We start from the raw sequence: 18,659 nt of genomic DNA, 5'->3' as shown, positions 1-18,659 counted from the left end.
TCTTCCGAATTCACGTGTCCTACGACATATTGGCCGTGTGGCAACCGTCAAATACATTCCCATCAAAAAAGCTGTCATGATACGAACTTTCGGAAAGTTCGCTCGATTAATTTGCATAAGTAACACGTGCCATTGCCTTTTGAGCGGCAATCTCGATATCGAGTTTCACAGTTTTATCATCCTTATTTTTATGTCGGGTCTCGGAAGAAACATTCGCTTTTGCTGAGAGTTTTTTCTTTCATTTATGAGGCTGGAGTGTGTGACGTCTATAAGTTGAATGGATTCCACACTCACGCCCGTATTCACAAACGATACTTGCTTGAGTGCGAACGCACAGCGTTGAATAGAGCTCTGTGATTGGTTCGTCACCCTGTGAGTCCACGTGCGCTGTGAGACCTCAATGTCATAGTAATGTTTGTGAATACGGGCGAAAGACTCTATCGCTGGCGAGTCCCTTTAAAAAACTGGGATAAAGACTATCTTATGTTAATTTACCATCAGGTGATCCGTTTGCTCGTTTGCCTCCTGTCCCATAAAAAAGCATCATAAAATCAAATTTTTGAGATTTCAACGTTGGTCGCATACTGAGAGCTTTTTGAATAGCCCTTCCAAAAAGTTTCGCTCGCAGAACTTATAAAATAAAACCTATTTTCAAGTGCTAGTAATAATAATGTCACTAAGTTTCACTAAGAGGGGCTAAGTAGGTCAAGTGTTCGATAAAACAGCTGGCGCTGGTCCCTTGAAACTGCCTGAAATCAGGTAATAGCTCGCTGAAAATATATAATTACGTAAGTTGCCTATAAAAGGTGTGATCACACTACTTAAGTATTTGGATCGATATCAAAACGCATTATAAATGGTAGATGCAATTAATCTAAGGAGTTATTATACAAATGACTTGCATAATGCTTGTTAAAATTATAATTATATCAGTATTCAAAAGTTAATAATCAATGATTATCAGTTTTACACCAAACCCGCCGACCCGACGCCATGAGTCGCCGACTTTTGACATTTTGCAAAGTCCGATTAAAGTAACTATTAAGAAAATAATAATTAGAAGATAGAGATAAGAATATTAAGAAGTCAATATTTTTAACATTTATTAGGGTTTTCAGTTTTTCAGTATTCAATTTAAAACTGACGTCTCTTTTTAAGTTTCTGAGGGTTTTTGAATAAATTATTTTAGAGAAAAAAACTTTATCGCACAGTGTGACTGTACCTTTAGCGGAACACGGTTTTTTACATTTACCCCGTGGTAAGCACGCGAAGAAGATTTATTTGTTTTAAATTTTTAACGCCGCTTTTAGTTGCTTTAAACCGCTTAACGTCCAGGCTATATTTATTAACCATGCCTTTTAACCTGATAAGCCGGCACGTTTTAACTAATAACCACTTAAATGTTATTTATTATTAAGGCCATTTAATAATGTATTATGACACCAATAAGCAAACATAATTAAAACTTTGTAGTACAAGAATACTATAATCATAACCGGTGTTTTTGTATGGAGTTTGACAGACTTTTGACGTTTGTTAAAGTAAGATGATGCAGCCCAGCCTACATATGGAACGGGAAAGTTAAAAATCTTTTGTAGATCTACATTTTACTCGTATTTACAAATTGAATTCGTGAAAAATATTGCGTAGAAAAACAAAAGAGAATCGTGAATGAAAAAGAACAAAAGAACGAAATTGGTCGATGAAAAATGTATAAAGTTTTGTAGTGGCCAGTGTCACGCCACAATACAAGCAAATTATTTTGCAATCACTAAAAACTACAGGATCAGAGAAATCATTTTCCCCTACAAGTTACTAACGCCCGTATTCACAAACATTACTAAGGCTGAGTTGCACCACCTAACTTTGACCGTAACTATAACGATAACCGGTGTATTTTGTATGGAGTTTGACAGATTTTTAACGTTTGTTAAAGTCAAACTAAGATGGTGCAACCCAGCCTAAGACGTCTCACCGTGCGTGTGGACGCACAGGGTGATACACGAACCAATCACAGAGCTCTATTCAACGCTGTGCGTTCGATTTGCAGCTTCACTTATGCAAGCATCGTATGTGAATACTGGCGTAATACTTTAACAAGCACAGAACATAGAAACCTTTTTCTATGTTCTGAAGTTACAAGGACAAGTATTTTCAAAGTGATTCGGTAGTGATTTTCAAAGCGCTCGATAAATTAACGATGCTTATCGAGGCGGATTGCAGATTGTGTTACATACGTAAACGTTTATGTAACCAACTTACATAATAATAAATGTCACCATCAGAAAATCGGAAAAAAAGTTTTAAAAAATAAGTAAGAGACAAAGTTTTATAATTTTCTGGTAATTATTTCCTAAATAGGTAAGTACTTTTAATGTATGTAGGTAAATAAAATAAATAAATAATGCATTTATTTCAGGCCTATTGAGTCCATAAATTCGAATAACCAAAATAAAATCATAATTATAACATTAAAAATTGTAATTTACAAAATTATGTCAAAAAATCCCTCAGATTTTTATCTGTGTTTGCTATTTTACCATGTTATCAAGATCATAAAACCATACCGTATAGCGTTATTTTTAAAGGCGCATTTCACAGGTGTGTGAGTTTCCAAAGATTTATTATTGTCACATTTGTGAAATGGCTACACATTTGTCTCTGTCTAGTGCGAGCCCAAGAGTATTTTGTACTGAATATTTTTGCAGAATATTCTGGATTGGATTATAAATAGATAATGCTTGGATGTCTCAATTACCATGAAATCTAAATATAAAAAGGAAAAACTGACTGACTGACTGACTGACATATCAACGCACAGCCTAAACGGCTAAACGTAGGCACTTGAAATTTGGAAGGGACGTAGCTTAGGTACCGTAGAGGTGCGCTAAGAAAGGAATTCCCGAAATTCTCACGGGAACGGGAATTAGTGGGAAAATCCTTTTGTATGAAAAATTAAAACCGCTTAAGTTAGACGCTCGAAATTTGGCATGCAGGTACCTTAGTAAACTTAAAGCATAGTTACAACAGGATAATGCAAAATTCCCACGGGAACAGGAGTTAGCGGGAAAAAACATTTGTATGAAAAAATCTAAACCGCGTAAGATAGATGAAGGGGGTAAAACGGGATCCACGCGTACGAAGTCGCGGGCAGCCGCTAGTACCTATCTTGACGTCTCAAATTGATTCTCAATATTAATATTACGTCAATAATGACGCAGTTAGAAATTAGAGGTCAGGTTACGGGTGTCCTAAATTTAATACCTAGATAATATCTTGTATCGGTAGCACGCAATAGTTTATAACGACATTGGCAGCAAATTGATAGCAATTTTCAATTCTACGAATGTTTTAGTGATAAATTGTTAAACACAGAGAAATTAATTGAATATTCCAGTGTTAATGAATAAAAATAAGCCATTTCACAATTAAAATGGAGAATGGGATTTGATACCGCTATGATAATTTAATTTGCCCGGTATGCCGAGTATGCATAAAATATTAATTTTTGTTAATTCTAGCGATTAGTAACGAAAAATCTTATATTAGAATTAGGTCTATCACTTAACTCCGTCTGTTCCTGCGGTATAGGAGCGGCACGGGAGGATGTTTTTGGGACGTCAGACGTCAACGAGACTACAAATTTGCTTCAGATCTACTCTGTTACGTCACAATTTATGTCAATAATCATCCCTCCCCTGCTGCTTCCATATAATAATAAATAATAATAAATCTTTGGGCAATTTCACACAGCGCCAGCTAGCCCCAAAGTAAGCAACTTAATGCTTGTGTTATGGGTGCTAGCTTAACGGATATACTACTTATATACTTTTTTATTAAATACATACATATTATACATAGTTACACCACAGAATAATAATAAGTACTACGTACAGAAGTTTTACTCCGCGAAGGTATTTAAAAAAATGTATGCTCAATGTCATTAACAATATGGTGTAATTTAGCCTGTCTCAAGAGTCAAGCACCATTTTGTTGACAAACGTCAGTGACCGGCACTGCGCCGAAGCTATAGGGCTGACTTCGGTAAAATGATGTGACGTGAGGTGCCAAACTGCGGAAAATGGCGGAGGACATACATGATTTAGCATGAATTTTATTATCATGAATAATATTAACTACTTATTTACCTCTCAGTGTCTTGAGGCAACTTCTGTAAAAGTACATTCTGTGTTTTTATTATTATCTAAATAGATAATAAAAACACAGAATGTACTTTTTTAAGTTATCAGTTAAATACTGCCACAGTATTTAGTACACCATTTTCTTTCTTCCATCATACACAAGAATACGCGTTGGTGAGTAAATGTTCGCTCGTATGTGAGGCCTTGTCGAATAGTATCCTGTAGGTGGGCCATCGTGCGTGTTTTGTTTTCGATGTAAACTCGCGGAGATGAACAGGCCTGGTTACACCCAGACCCATCACAGAAATTAAAATTTATCATTTCAATTTCTGACCGGCCGGGAATCGAACCCGGGACCTCTCGGCATAGTAGTCCGTTCTGAACCACTACACCAAACGGCCGACATCAGGCACTGACTAAATTAAGGACTAGTTACCCTTTTACTTTGTTTCTCTCTCAGCAAACATGAACGTTTCCTACCACGAGATTACTTAGCAAGCGAACAAAGAAAGAAATACAACAGCTGAGTAAAGCATTCATAGAAGCTCATTCAGAGCAGAACTGCAAAGCGGTTAATGAACACAGCCGTAACTGCAAGAGAATTAATCTTACTGTATTCCAAAACATAATAAAAGAGAATAATTTAAGTTGCAAACAGATTTGTTGTAACTACGCAAGTTGTACAACAAAGTAGAGTTATTGTTGCAGTTCTGTTAATGTATCTAAAATAATATTACTCTTGAAATACTGTCTTAAATAATTCAACAAACATCATCAGTTGGAGAGTCCTTCCTTACATGGATTGGGTTCACACATAGTGTAAGAACACTTTGTGTATTTACTATCAGATTGGTAAGAACATTATAATAAATATGTTTATACATATCAACATAATTTCCAAAAGTAATGTTTTCGTGGTTTGGGTAAGTTAGAATAGTCAACAAAACATGATACTTTACATATTTTTGCAAAGTAGTGCCTATAGCTATCAGTAAAATAAGTTGTAATAAAGTAAATTTCAAAGTAAAAAAAAATGGGATAAGAACCCTTGACGTAGTAGTTGTTGTCCAGCACAGTAGGATTAGACCAGGTGGTCATTATTAAAGGGTTATAATTTTAACAACACATCTGCCATTTTTATTAGGTACCAACAGATAACGAGCTTACTTTAATTCTAGTTTCGTGCCACATCATGCGTTTAAATAATTACTATCCTGATACAAAAGGTAGTCCTCAAATAAGTACAAACGACACCGTCAAAGCGTCACAAACACTGTATCGTCTTATGTAGGTAATAGCACAGAATAATAATAAGTACTACGTACAAAAGGTTTACTTCGCGAAGGTATTAAAAAAAAATATGCTCAATGTCATTAACAATATGGTGTAATTTAGCTTGTCTCAAGAGTCAAGCACCATTTTGTTGACAATCGTCAGTGATCGGTACTGCGCCGAAGCCATAGGGCTGACTTCGGTAAAATGATGTGTGACGTGAGATGCCAAACTGCGGAAGATGTAAACTCGCGGAGTTGAACAGGCCTGGTAATAGGTACAATTATGCAACAAAACTGTACAGTACGAGTATGATGTGCTGTTGACTCTACATTGAGCATTCAGGATTGTCCGAGTACGAAGCTAAATATTTCATGCTTATAACATTTACACTTTTATTTTGAAATATTGTCATGTTTGTGTCGATGAGAAATAGCTCCATACCAGTGCGAATTTTGTTTAAAAACGCACGTTTCGTAGTTCGTAATAAACAAAAAGATTATAGTGTAATAAATTACACTTTTTGACAAATGGGTTAAGTAATTGGATTACATTGCTAATCACTTTTTTATTTTTACAGAAAAATATGTACGACTAGCCTTTGCCCGCGGCTTCACCCGCGTGTTTAGTTTGTCACATATCGTTATTTATTATAGCCTATATGTTATTCCGGGTTAAAAACAATAATACTGTAAAGTTTCATCGAAATCTGTTCAGCAGTTTTTACGTGAAAGAGTAACAAACATCCAGACATCCACACAAACTTTCGCATTTATAATATTACTAGGAAAATGTATTATCAACTTTCCAAGAATGTCGATGTTGCCATAACCTATATCAATACCGACTCTATTTTTCATTGTCACCTCTATTTATATGAGACAAAATACAAAAATACATACAGTCGAACATAAAACCTCGTCCTTTTTTATAGTCGGTTAAAAAGAGTAGGTAGTAAACAGCATACGAAAAGGAAGGGGCAAAACGTTTTGTACACAAAAGGATTACAAATAATTAGAGAAATTAAATGTATTCAAGATTTAATAATAATAAATTGGTCAAATTCGTTGGGGATAAAAAAAAACCTTTTAAATATTTCAATGTTACGAGTAGGTATTTAATACATTGATTTAACTAGGTTAATTAAAAGTTAAGTGTGAATCGGTTACAAAACCGGTATTGTTTCATAATTGCTACTCTGCAATTATTTCTTTTAAAGTTTTAAGACCAATTTCCATACTTATTAATGAACTCAACGAACCACTCGAAAATGGACTCTACAACAAAGTTATACGGTTCATTATCATCTACCGTCTTACGATAACATTCATGCATAGCTTAAAAGTATACCAATCAGCTGATGAAGTGCGATGTCAGAAAGGGTGTAATCATTTTGGGCTTTTTAAAGTTCTAACAAGTCTATTATGGAATTTCATATATGCTGTTAATATTGCTGTTATGGCGAAAGATATCTGGTAAGATGGTGGTACTTAGTAAGACAAGCGAAAATAGAACAAGCCCTACCTTCAACGAAACCAAACAGAAAAGTCTGCGCCCACTGGGAATCGAATCCGGGACCTCGGTCTCAAGTCTTACCACTAGACCACAGAGGCGGTTGAAGTCGCTATGTAATTATTTTTTTACTTAAAATAAATATTTAAAAGGTGTTAATACTCACATTGTAAAACAATCGATAATTTCAATATCCACCACATCTTCAGTTTATCCAATCGGTAGATCACTGCACCTTCACTACACACGATCGGTGAAATCACTTATCAAGTCACATCAAAACTTTTTCTTTAGTTAAACAAAACTAATTTTAAACTTTTTTACTTAAAAGCGTTTTTCAATTGTTTTATCAATCCAAATATCACTTATCAGCGATCTTCACTTGTTTCTTCAAGGATTCTGACGTCTATTATAATTTAAAAACATGTTTTCATTTGTTTTTGGAATGTTTTGAGTCGGTAAGCTGATAGTCACTGTTTTTGATCACTTGTTTTTGTTTCGCTCGAGCCCCCGGTTTTTGAGGTTAGGTCCTTTGGCGCGTTGCGTAAGTCGAGACCGCGTAACGTGTGTGGGGTTCGAACCCGGGCTAGTAACTAACCGACGAACAAATGGCGTCCGGTAGCAACGGACCATATCGGAAGCACTCGGCGTATTGTGTAGTTATTGAGTAATTTATTCTGATACTTCACTTGTAGCATACTGGTGGGGAGGTGTAAGATTTGTTAAGAAAAAAAATACAACTTTTCTCAAAATTTAAAATATTTATAATCTTCATTAAAACATTGCCTATTCTGAGATTTGAACCAGTGACCATCTGGCCCTATAGTCCCGGATGAAGAACAATAAATTCATCACATTGCATTCTTATCACAGCACAAGACGTTTCACTGTAAATAATTCTTAATACAATAAATCAATAATTAGTAGCTAATCGTATTAACAGTGTTTTAGTTACATATTTATAGAGGTCAGGCGACAGCACATCAATCTATATCCTATCGCACCTTAATCGTAATAAATATTTGACAACAAAAGCACTTTAGTCTGATCATTTGTCGACTAAGTATAACGAGCAAGCTCGCAAACATATTCGCCAATTCAATCGGTCATAAGTTCCATCGCCTTAGGAGCTTCTTTCGGCAATCGCTTAGCGTCGATTAACCATACTCGAACTGGCTAATTTGCATCCGTGCCTCTTTCGTATGCGAATATAGTATCTGCTTATCCTATGGATATTTTTTGTACAAATATCAACTTAATAGCCATATGAGTAAGGACGGAAATTAAAAGAAAACCTCTAGGTATTCTACGTGCCTAAAATAACACTAAAAGCATTAGTAGTAAAGTACTGCAAAGTTCACAAACGGTAACGTCTTATTTTAATAAAGCTAAGTAGATTACTGGTAATCTTAACCGTATAAAAGTTTTAAAGTAACTGTATACAGCCTATAAAAGATTGTTAGCTCCTTTTTACCCTTTTTACAGCTTTCATGGTCTTACTTTGTTAATATTATTACGGTGATTAAGCTCAAATGTGTTTCACAATTTTTGAAAGTTAGTTCTGCAGGTTTCAAAAATTAAAATGCCTTTTCTTCCGCCTTTCAAATCGGAAACAAACTTTCGTTAATATAGTATCGAATTTATAATTTAAAATGTCTATAATGACAACTTACAACAACGTAATCTCCCCACTTTAAGCAAGTAAATGTAATTATGTGTGAACTATAACAGAGAAAACTGTTAAATTAAATAATTAAGTGAAATAATTACTTCACACAATATGATCTACTTACTCTCAAATAAATTGCATCAGATGGACTAGGACGCGCGCCGTGATAAAATCATATCGATGATTGTAACGACAAATGTATGGGCTTATCACGTTAATTCCATAAAATGGCGCTATAAAAGCTTATCGCGGAACGCATCCTAGGGTATTCCTCTATGATCACCCAGGTGATCAAAGTGGACTCCAGGCGAAACTTTGATGTCCTTTGATCACCCATGGATAATGGATGGATCGTCTAGGTAATCAAAGTGTATTTCTTATTCATGGGACACCAAAATGTCACTTGGAGGCCACTTTGATCACCTGGGTGTTCAAATCCAGGTAATTAATCTTTGATCAGGAATTGACGGCATCCTAGGCCTACTGCTAACATTTCGAGTATAGTGCCTTATCGCAAATACGCAATTTATATTCATTATTCAAAAATTTTGTCGGCCGTTTGGTGTAGTGGTTCAGAACGGACTACTATGCCGAGAGGTCCCGGGTTCGATTCCCGGCCGGGCAGAAATTGAAATGATGAATTTTAATTTCTGTGACGGGTCTGGGTGTGACTATGTATAATATTTATGTATTAAAAAAAAAAGTATATAATTAGTATATCCGTTAAGCTTAGCACCCATAATACAAGCATTAAGTTGCTTACTTTGGGGCTAGCTGGCGCTGTGTAGAATTGTCCAAAGATTATTTATTTATTTATTTATTTAAAAAGCTTACACTATGTTGACAAAACTTTGCACGTCCACTTAATAACTAACAGTCCAACGTACTTAAATAAATTCGAAACCACTGACCATTTAATGTCTGATTCAATAAGAGCATCGCAGGAAGCGACAGACACATAAATATTAATTGAACTTCTAATATTGTCTCTGTACAGTCACGAGCAAAGTTTGGGAAGTTTTGTACTTTAACTCGATGGAATAAAGTTGAGTTTCTAAATATATTTTTTCGTTGTCCTTACGATTGTACATGACTTTGAGGATAAATCGGCACTCGGATGAGGGTTTGACTGCTATAGAAGTGACAGAATGAGTGTGGAGATTTTTTAAGTTATAATAAATAGACACGTGGATATGAAGGAGAAAAGAAATGATAAGGTATGACACTGTCAATGTTTTTGAGCTTTTTTATTTGTGTTTTTTGACGATTATTTGTTGCAGAATTTTAATGTATAAAATTAAATAGTACCATAACTTCTACATAATTTTAATTGTTTTTAATCATTACTTGAGAAATAAATATACTTTTACGTTTAATAAACTAGAGTATCTAATCCTTTCAAGAAGAACAAAAATATACATAGTAGCCGCTATATTTGGAATACATTGAGATTTTAATACAGTTACAACAAAATCATACGAGTACTCCCTCTAGAGACCTATATTGCTTTGCCTTGCATTGCCTAGTAGGACTCCAAAATTTCGTATTCAACAATTGAATCCCATAAACACCTCCCAACCCCAGCCAGCATCGCCAGTTATCGAAAGTCATAAAGCCACAGATCTGGTGACTCTATCACAGTTTACACGCTGTCCGTACGCGTTACGGACGAGTGGTCCGGACGTCCGGCACACGGGCCGTTTCCGGACGTCACGCCATGTGACCGCGGTCAGAACTCGAGCTTTTACGGGTGTATTATGCGATTGAGTGCTATTAAAGAGGTTATGGGCAAGCGTTTGTGTGTAAGATCGGATAGGGCATTTGTTGATTCTTTACGAAAGTATAAAATGTGATCGCGTTTTTATACTTTGCCGTTTACGATTGTGGGAGATAAAATTAGGTTTTTATCAGCAACTATTTTTCAATCATGGCAAATGTGTATAACAGTAACATGTATGGTTATTTTAGTCTTTCGTATATCAGTTGGCATACAAAAGCAAATATTTAGTATGACAATGAAGCAAGTTAAGTAATGCCTGTGAATTAAGACTGTAGCGCTGTAAAACCTCTAAGTTAGAAACTTTTGTACCTACAATAATATTAAATTGTCACCATCATCAATAATGGCAATAGTTAGCAACTGTCTAAACCAACTCTACAAAACCAAAATAAGTCACATGTCAGTAAATAACTAGCATACCTTTATACCCAAAATGAAGTAAGCAACATGACGAAGGTCGTAATTGGAGCAAACGTTACTAAACTGGTTCAGTTACGCTTTCTTTGCACCGCGGACATACGTGGTCGCCGAACCTAATGGGTGAACACTGGCGGACAGGGAAACGGGAACAGTTAGTTTAAGTATTATTTTTATTATGACACATCTGTGAATAAGACGCCTTTTCTGATATCTACGTGTAAGTGAAACGTAAGTGGGGGTGGTCAATCAGTTAGGTACGCTTTCTTTGCACCGGTAGACCGATATGTCTGCCTATAACATCTCACCCGCAAGTTTCCTCAGTTACTCCGTGAACATGGCGCTTGCAACAGTGCCGAAATATCGGAAACTCAAAATTAAGGTACGGTAGCAATCCCGTCAGTAATAATAAACACGTGGCCAAATATTATTTTTCTTATTTCATTAAAAACGTCATCGTGATAAACCTCACGTCAATTAAAAATAAAGCATTATTAATAAAAAAATTCATAATACTTAGTTAAGCTTAATAATGGCTCAGTATTAGTAATTAATGCAAGTAGTATAAGCATTTGACCCACTTCAAGAACTTCACTTTACCAAACAATAGATACAATAGATACTTTAGGTACCTTGTAACTTCTGACTCCTCAACAAGATAAAACTCTAGGAAACCCGTCTTGGCCCTTTGCCACCATAACTTTGATTTATTTTCATCGAATTTTTCTACAACACCCTTACACCCGTATTCACAAACGATGCTTGCTTAAGTGAAGCAGCATAGCGTTGAATAGAGCTCTGTGATTGGTTCGTGTGTGACCCTGTGCATCCACGCGCACTGTGAGACCTTATATTAATGTTTGTGAATACGTGCGATAATCTTGGCAAGCAGTGTAATTGTAAAGTACACGCGCCGCAGATGTCAGATACCGTGACTCTTCAGTTCTACCCTGATTCGGACTTTTTGTCCACACTCGTACCAAGAGCTTTGCTTTTCAACCGCACTTTTCGAGCACAAAGCTTCTGGGATTATGTAAGTAATTTTAGAATGCCCATTGTTTTAATAGAAACAGCCTTTGTAAGTCCCATTATGATGGTTGTATCAAAGAGCATATTTTGATGGTTTTTATCAAAAATTCTCATTTTTTGAAGCGCATTGTCCGTAATTTGAAATGTACGAAATGCAACCTTTCTTTATGCTAAAAGCGGCGTGCTTTTTATTTTTGTATTAAAATATTCGTTTGTGCAGTGCGCTCTCCTTTATTTCTTATATGGAGATTTTTTCAAAGTTGTTATTAACAGAACCTATAAAAGCTCAAAAAGTATGAAGAATTAAATCAAGATAATTGATGATGATAAAATGGTTGAACACACCATAAACTTCTTAATAAAATTATATTTTTTATTTTCTGAAATATCAGGCTCGCGGAAAAGGAAAAATTATAAAACCTATTACGGCCTCTTGATGCGTTAAAATAATTAGGCGCAATGAAGCACGCACGACTTCCGATGATAAAAAGAGGTATTAAGAATGTATTTCGCACTTTTATAGCACATTAGACATCTCACATGATTAAATCACCTATTAGCAACATAAGAATAGCCGTAGTATTTAGCATGATGTGCCGTTAACCGTACAACACGTCAATAAGGGCCCTGGCCCACGGCGACTTTTTGTCGCGCGTTTCGTAAACGAGCGACAGCATCGCTACTAACGCGCGTTAGTCGCATTTGCAACGCACTACAGAAGTGATGCCAACGCGCTACTAACGCGCTACAGCAGCGCGACTGCATCGCTACAAAAAGTCGCCGTGGGCGAGGGCCCTAAGGCTCAAGGTCGTATAACTCTACAACAGGAATGCTACATACTACTATCATCGCCCAAAAGGAGAACGGTTTATTTGAGTTAATTCAGAATTAATTTTGGTCATGTAGTGCATTGCAATGCATTGAGCACAATGTTGGCCCCAATTATTCTTGTTTCGATCAATTTGGAAACGATCTTTCCGAAATCAACATGCGTATCAATTTTATCTTATTTAGGTGGCTTCCAGGTGAGCTTCTGGGTTTACATTACAATAAATATAAATAAATATCTATGGACAATCTCACACAGCGCCATCTAGCCCCAAAGTAAGCAATTAATATGCTTGTGTTATGGGTGCTAGCTTAACGGATATACTACTTATATACTTTTTTTTTAAATACATACATATTATACATAGTAACACCCAGACCCGTCACAGAAATTAAAATTCATCATTTCAATTTCTGCCCGGCCGGGAATCGAACCCGGGACCTCTTGGCATAGTAGTCCGTTCTGAACCACTACACCAAACGGCCGACGCCATCTCTGTTTGCAGTTTCTAATTCTCCTGGGTTCATTTCATCAGCTAAGTTTGATTAGCAGCATTAAGGCCTGTTCACATCACCACCAAACATCAGTAGTGTTTTGAATAACCAATCAGATTTCATTATTTCCACGTCTCCTCTCCGCTCTGCACAGCTCTGCAACGCGCCGGGCTGCCGCCGCTGTCAAATTGTAAAGAAAAAAGTATAGAATTTGTTATTAACAGAACCTATAAAAGCTCAAAAAGTATGAAGAATTAAATCAAGATAATTGATGATGATAAAATGGTTGAACACACCATAAACTTCTTAATAAAATTATATTTTTTATTTTCTGAAATATCAGGCTCGCGGAAAAGGAAAAATTATAAAACCTATTACGGCCTCTTGATGCGTTAAAATAATTAGGCGCAATGAAGCACGCACGACTTCCGATGATAAAAAGAGGTATTAAGAATGTATTTCGCACTTTTATAGCACATTAGACATCTCACATGATTAAATCACCTATTAGCAACATAAGAATAGCCGTAGTATTTAGCATGATGTGCCGTTAACCGTACAACACGTCAATAAGGGCCCTGGCCCACGGCGACTTTTTGTCGCGCGTTTCGTAAACGAGCGACAGCATCGCTACTAACGCGCGTTAGTCGCATTTGCAACGCACTACAGAAGTGATGCCAACGCGCTACTAACGCGCTACAGCAGCGCGACTGCATCGCTACAAAAAGTCGCCGTGGGCGAGGGCCCTAAGGCTCAAGGTCGTATAACTCTACAACAGGAATGCTACATACTACTATCATCGCCCAAAAGGAGAACGGTTTATTTGAGTTAATTCAGAATTAATTTTGGTCATGTAGTGCATTGCAATGCATTGAGCACAATGTTGGCCCCAATTATTCTTGTTTCGATCAATTTGGAAACGATCTTTCCGAAATCAACATGCGTATCAATTTTATCTTATTTAGGTGGCTTCCAGGTGAGCTTCTGGGTTTACATTACAATAAATATAAATAAATATCTATGGACAATCTCACACAGCGCCATCTAGCCCCAAAGTAAGCAATTAATATGCTTGTGTTATGGGTGCTAGCTTAACGGATATACTACTTATATACTTTTTTTTTTAAATACATACATATTATACATAGTAACACCCAGACCCGTCACAGAAATTAAAATTCATCATTTCAATTTCTGCCCGGCCGGGAATCGAACCCGAGACCTCTTGGCATAGTAGTCCGTTCTGAACCACTACACCAAACGGCCGACGCCATCTCTGTTTGCAGTTTCTAATTCTCCTGGGTTCATTTCATCAGCTAAGTTTGATTAGCAGCATTAAGGCCTGTTCACATCACCATCAAACATCAGTAGTGTTTTGAATAACCAATCAGATTTCATTATTTCCACGTCTCCTCTCCGCTCTGCACAGCTCTGCAACGCGCCGGGCTGCCGCCGCTGTCAAATTGTATAGAAAAAAGTATAGAATTTGACGGTCCGACTATTCTCCGCTCCAGTCCGCTTTGGTGGAAACCGGGCCTTACACTTGCTTGCTGAGAAACGTTTATTACTTTTCATAGAGTCAGTACAGTATAAAATAAAATAATAAAACACATTTCTTGACAGCTTAACTGATCAGTTCGAACGCGCTACATCGAAATTTCCCTCGCTTCTCTTTTCTACTGGATACAGAAAAATTCTTACTTATGTTTGTTGAAAGTGGCGCACCAGGTGAACGTACGTGTTATACTGTTAGCCGCCAGTCTGTTTCGATATACGGGCTATATCACACTGAGTGCAATCGACCAGTGGCTTTTTAACCGGCAAGCGAAATGGTAGTAATATTTTGGCGTTTAGTGCGAAGGATGTTGCTTGCTGGATCGTTTTGAGTATTATAGTTGTTGCAATTCACGAAGGCGAGTGAGCTTTACATGTGTGGTGGCTCACTACTGTTCGTTTTTCAAAAGTTTTGATAGACATTACACCATCGTTATGTGTATGTACACGTACTCTTACACACACAAGTAAAGCTCACTCGCCTTCGTGAGTTTGTATGGGGCCATCATTGAAATCTCAAAAAAACATAGCTCTATTAAAGGTCATGTTTTGATTAATAGAACCATAATGATGCGTTGCTCAACATTACAGTAATCACAGAATTTGTACATTAGGAGTAATATACCTAGACAAGATTTATTAAAATGTTTCAATACAGAAAAAAATCTAAGCCAGGATGCTTAGATTTTACCAGTACGAATTCAGCGAGAAATTACGAATACTGTTCAAAGATTGAACTCGTATCTTCGATACAACCGATCACTTTGACGTCAAATAGAAAATGTTCAGTAGAATTTAGTTCGGAATAGTGTTGCACGAATAAGTAATATTATATCGATTGTCAATCGATAACATTTAAAGTTAAAAGCAAACAAGAATATTATATTCATACTTATCGGCATCGATATCTACTCAATAGATGGTAGTCACGTCACTTTATGTAAGGTCATAGCATATATATAATTTTCGTTCTGTACTCGCCACTCTGCCCGGTGAAGCTGGAAAAGCTCTTCAAGCTACGTCTTACATTTACTTAAGTCTAACATTTACTTATTTATTTATTTATACTTCAATGCCAAAATTTTAACATAAGCGAACTTAATGTCATAACATTACAGTTATTGTGATTGCTGCTGTTAAAATCCACAAGGAAAAAGAAGTCTATTACATAAAAACAAAATGATTTTTCATTTTAAATTCAAACTATGAGCGGTTTTTTTATCAATACTATAGATAGCATTAATACTAATAGTATTTGGCTAAGTGCAATAATACTCACTGGTCTGCGATAGAATGTGACTTGACTTAATTGACGTAAGGTCCTATGTCCCCTAAATGGGGCAGAGGGCGTTCACAACAGTCCTCCATCGCTTTTGGTCTTGATCTTCGCGCTTGATCTCGCTCTAGGTCTTGCCGATTTGATGACTTGTGGATAATCATATATTACATTATCAGTCATAATTACATACATCGATACGCGACAAACTATCGATATTCACTGCACAATTACATCACTAGTTCGGAAATGCCGTCAATGCGTCGACCGGAGTGCAATCGACCAACTTTGCCCTTTTGCTGTGAGTATGATCGTTTTTGAAGCAACTGTTGCTGTTGCATTTCACTGTATGTCATTGGAAAAGTTCACTGAACTTAATATAAAATTGAATAAAATGCTGAAGGAGATGCGTAGATAAACAGTTTTTTAGATATAGATTTAGAATACTGACAGTGTTTGCACTAAAAACAACTACAATATTTAAATTTATCAACATGATACGAAATACGTTCTTAGCGGGGATGTTATAGATATCCGTAACCGTAACCGAAACTTTCGGATATCCAAAGTAATAAAATATCCGAAACCGTAATCGTAACCGATTCAAAAGTTTTGGATAGTTTCGGATGTAGGCAGTTTAAATTGTTTTTTGTATAGCATTATAATATGTAAAGGCATAACAGCCCGATTTACCTTTATAATGGCATCTAGTATCAATTTTTATATTTTTATTACTTTTTATTCGATGTAAATTGTGCGGCCATGAATGAACCATGTTGGACAACTATTGCAAATTGCATTCTAAAGCACAGGATCTCCGTAACCGTAACCGAAACTTTCGGATATCCGAAATAAAAAAATATCCGTAACCGAAACCGGTATAACATTATTCCTATATCTGTAACCGTATCCATAACCGAAACTACATATCCATAACATCCCTAGTTCTTAGGTACTGAACTTTGTCTCAGTATCACATTGTACAGTCAGCTTCAAATAGTTCTTGACACCCAGAGTGTCAATAAGTTCGTAACACGTCTTTGTTACAATTGGAATAAAGTTGTGTCATCAAGTTATTGGCCACTTTGAGTGTCTCGAACAATTGATGCACAGTCAGTTAGGTATTTTAAGTCCCAGTTAGCCTTCCTTTATCCATTGAAACTTAGAAGCCTATCTCAAGAGTACTTTGTATAGACGACATGCAGTGCTTTAAGTAAACACATGAGAGTTTTAACCGTAACATTAACTATCTTTTTTCAGCCAAATGACGTCCACTGCTGGACAAAGGCATCCCCCAAGGTTTTCCACAATGAACGGTCCTGCGCTGCCCGCATCCAGGCTCTTCCCGCGGACTGAAAGACGTAGCGTGGGCAGGCCTCCTACTAGGTGGACCGACGATCTGGTAAAGGTCGCGGGAACATTAACTATAACCGGTGCTTTTTATATGGAGTCTGACAGACGATGTTTGCCAAAGTTAAAGTAAGATGGTACAACTCAGCCTAAGTAAACACTGTTGCATCTTGTACTGATAATAGGCATTCTTTTGCAACCTGTAATCTGTTAGGAAACTGTACTAGTTAGCAAAAAACCTGGAACCTGCAAAGAGCAGTAATACTCCAGGCTTTAGGATGTACATGAATAAGCCATAGAGCACTCGTTCGGACTTAGTGAAAAAACGCGTCAATCCAACGAGCTCTCGGACGGGGTTGCGGGTGCGATCCTTTTGTGCTGGATTGTATGCTTCGTTTTAGCTTTGAGGTACCTATGGAGCTTGTACAATGAGTTTGAGCCAACGAGTTTAGTGGGAAACTCTTTTAGTTCGTTTTGCGTGCGTCAGTTAAGTCACTGTAATAAACCCTTATGTTAGTTAAATTCGAATTATCAAGACTATCTTCAGAATAATATCACATTTTTTTGCGCTAGATAGAACGAATATACGGGACTATTCCCACCTCTCGTTTCCACCGCTGCAACTCCTGTGTAGCCAGGATCTACAGCTTGACCGCCAATAAAAACCCAACCAGTGAAGGTCATATTTTGTCCCGGGAGAAAGTTAAACTGTCATTGGAACCGCAACAAAATTAATCAGAAGAACATAGCAGTTTGAAGTTAAGTTTCGACTTCCTTCTAGTGCAAAGCGGATGACAAAACAAAGATTATGTAAACTTTTAAGAAATTATATACACCACGGACGGTAAACATCAATTACGGGGACCTATCTTTTGAGCTTTTAGCTACCTGCCAATAATACTTTTCACGGGTAGCTAATTGCTCACAATATAGAAAGATTATAGCTAAAACTACCAAAGAGTAGTATCACATCACAGCAGGCTTTACATGAATAAGCTACACGAAGCACTCGTCCCGACTTAGTGAAAAACGCGCCGATCCAAACGAGCACCATTGAAAGCTCCAATTCTTTTATACCGAACTCTATGCGATTAAAAAGATGTATAGAGTTTTAGTGACGTGTCAAAATAACTATTGCAAAGAAAATGGCCACCAAACGACTGAGCCAAGACAAATTGAGCTCTATAAAATGACTCGGACGCTGACATTTCAAACTATAACCATTATAGAGTCAGTGGTCACCACTAAAAGCATTGAGCCAAACATTTTCAAACGATCACAGTCCCATTTCGTGTAGACTAGAACTATTTGTCTCATTCGCTCAAATCAACATCA

The 18,659-nt window shown here is 36.7% G+C and overlaps 1 protein-coding gene across 1 annotated transcript in view; it reads right to left on the bottom strand.

Moving 5' to 3' along the window:
* LOC135073540 (uncharacterized) overlaps positions 1 to 7,405 on the bottom strand; it is a 40,680-nt gene extending 33,275 nt beyond the window's left edge. The window contains exon 1 of the mRNA XM_063967718.1: positions 7,093 to 7,405. Coding sequence (XP_063823788.1) covers positions 7,093 to 7,129 — 37 coding nt within the window. The 5' untranslated portion in view covers positions 7,130 to 7,405. The remainder of the gene's footprint in view (positions 1 to 7,092) is intronic.
* Between the last annotated feature and the right edge of the window lie 11,254 nt (positions 7,406 to 18,659).

This window comes from Ostrinia nubilalis, chromosome 7 (assembly GCF_963855985.1).
Source record: "Ostrinia nubilalis chromosome 7, ilOstNubi1.1, whole genome shotgun sequence".
NCBI lineage: Eukaryota > Metazoa > Arthropoda > Insecta > Lepidoptera > Crambidae > Ostrinia > Ostrinia nubilalis.
The sequence above is the reverse complement of the archived record's forward strand: the minus strand, read 5'-3'. Positions and strand labels throughout refer to the sequence as shown.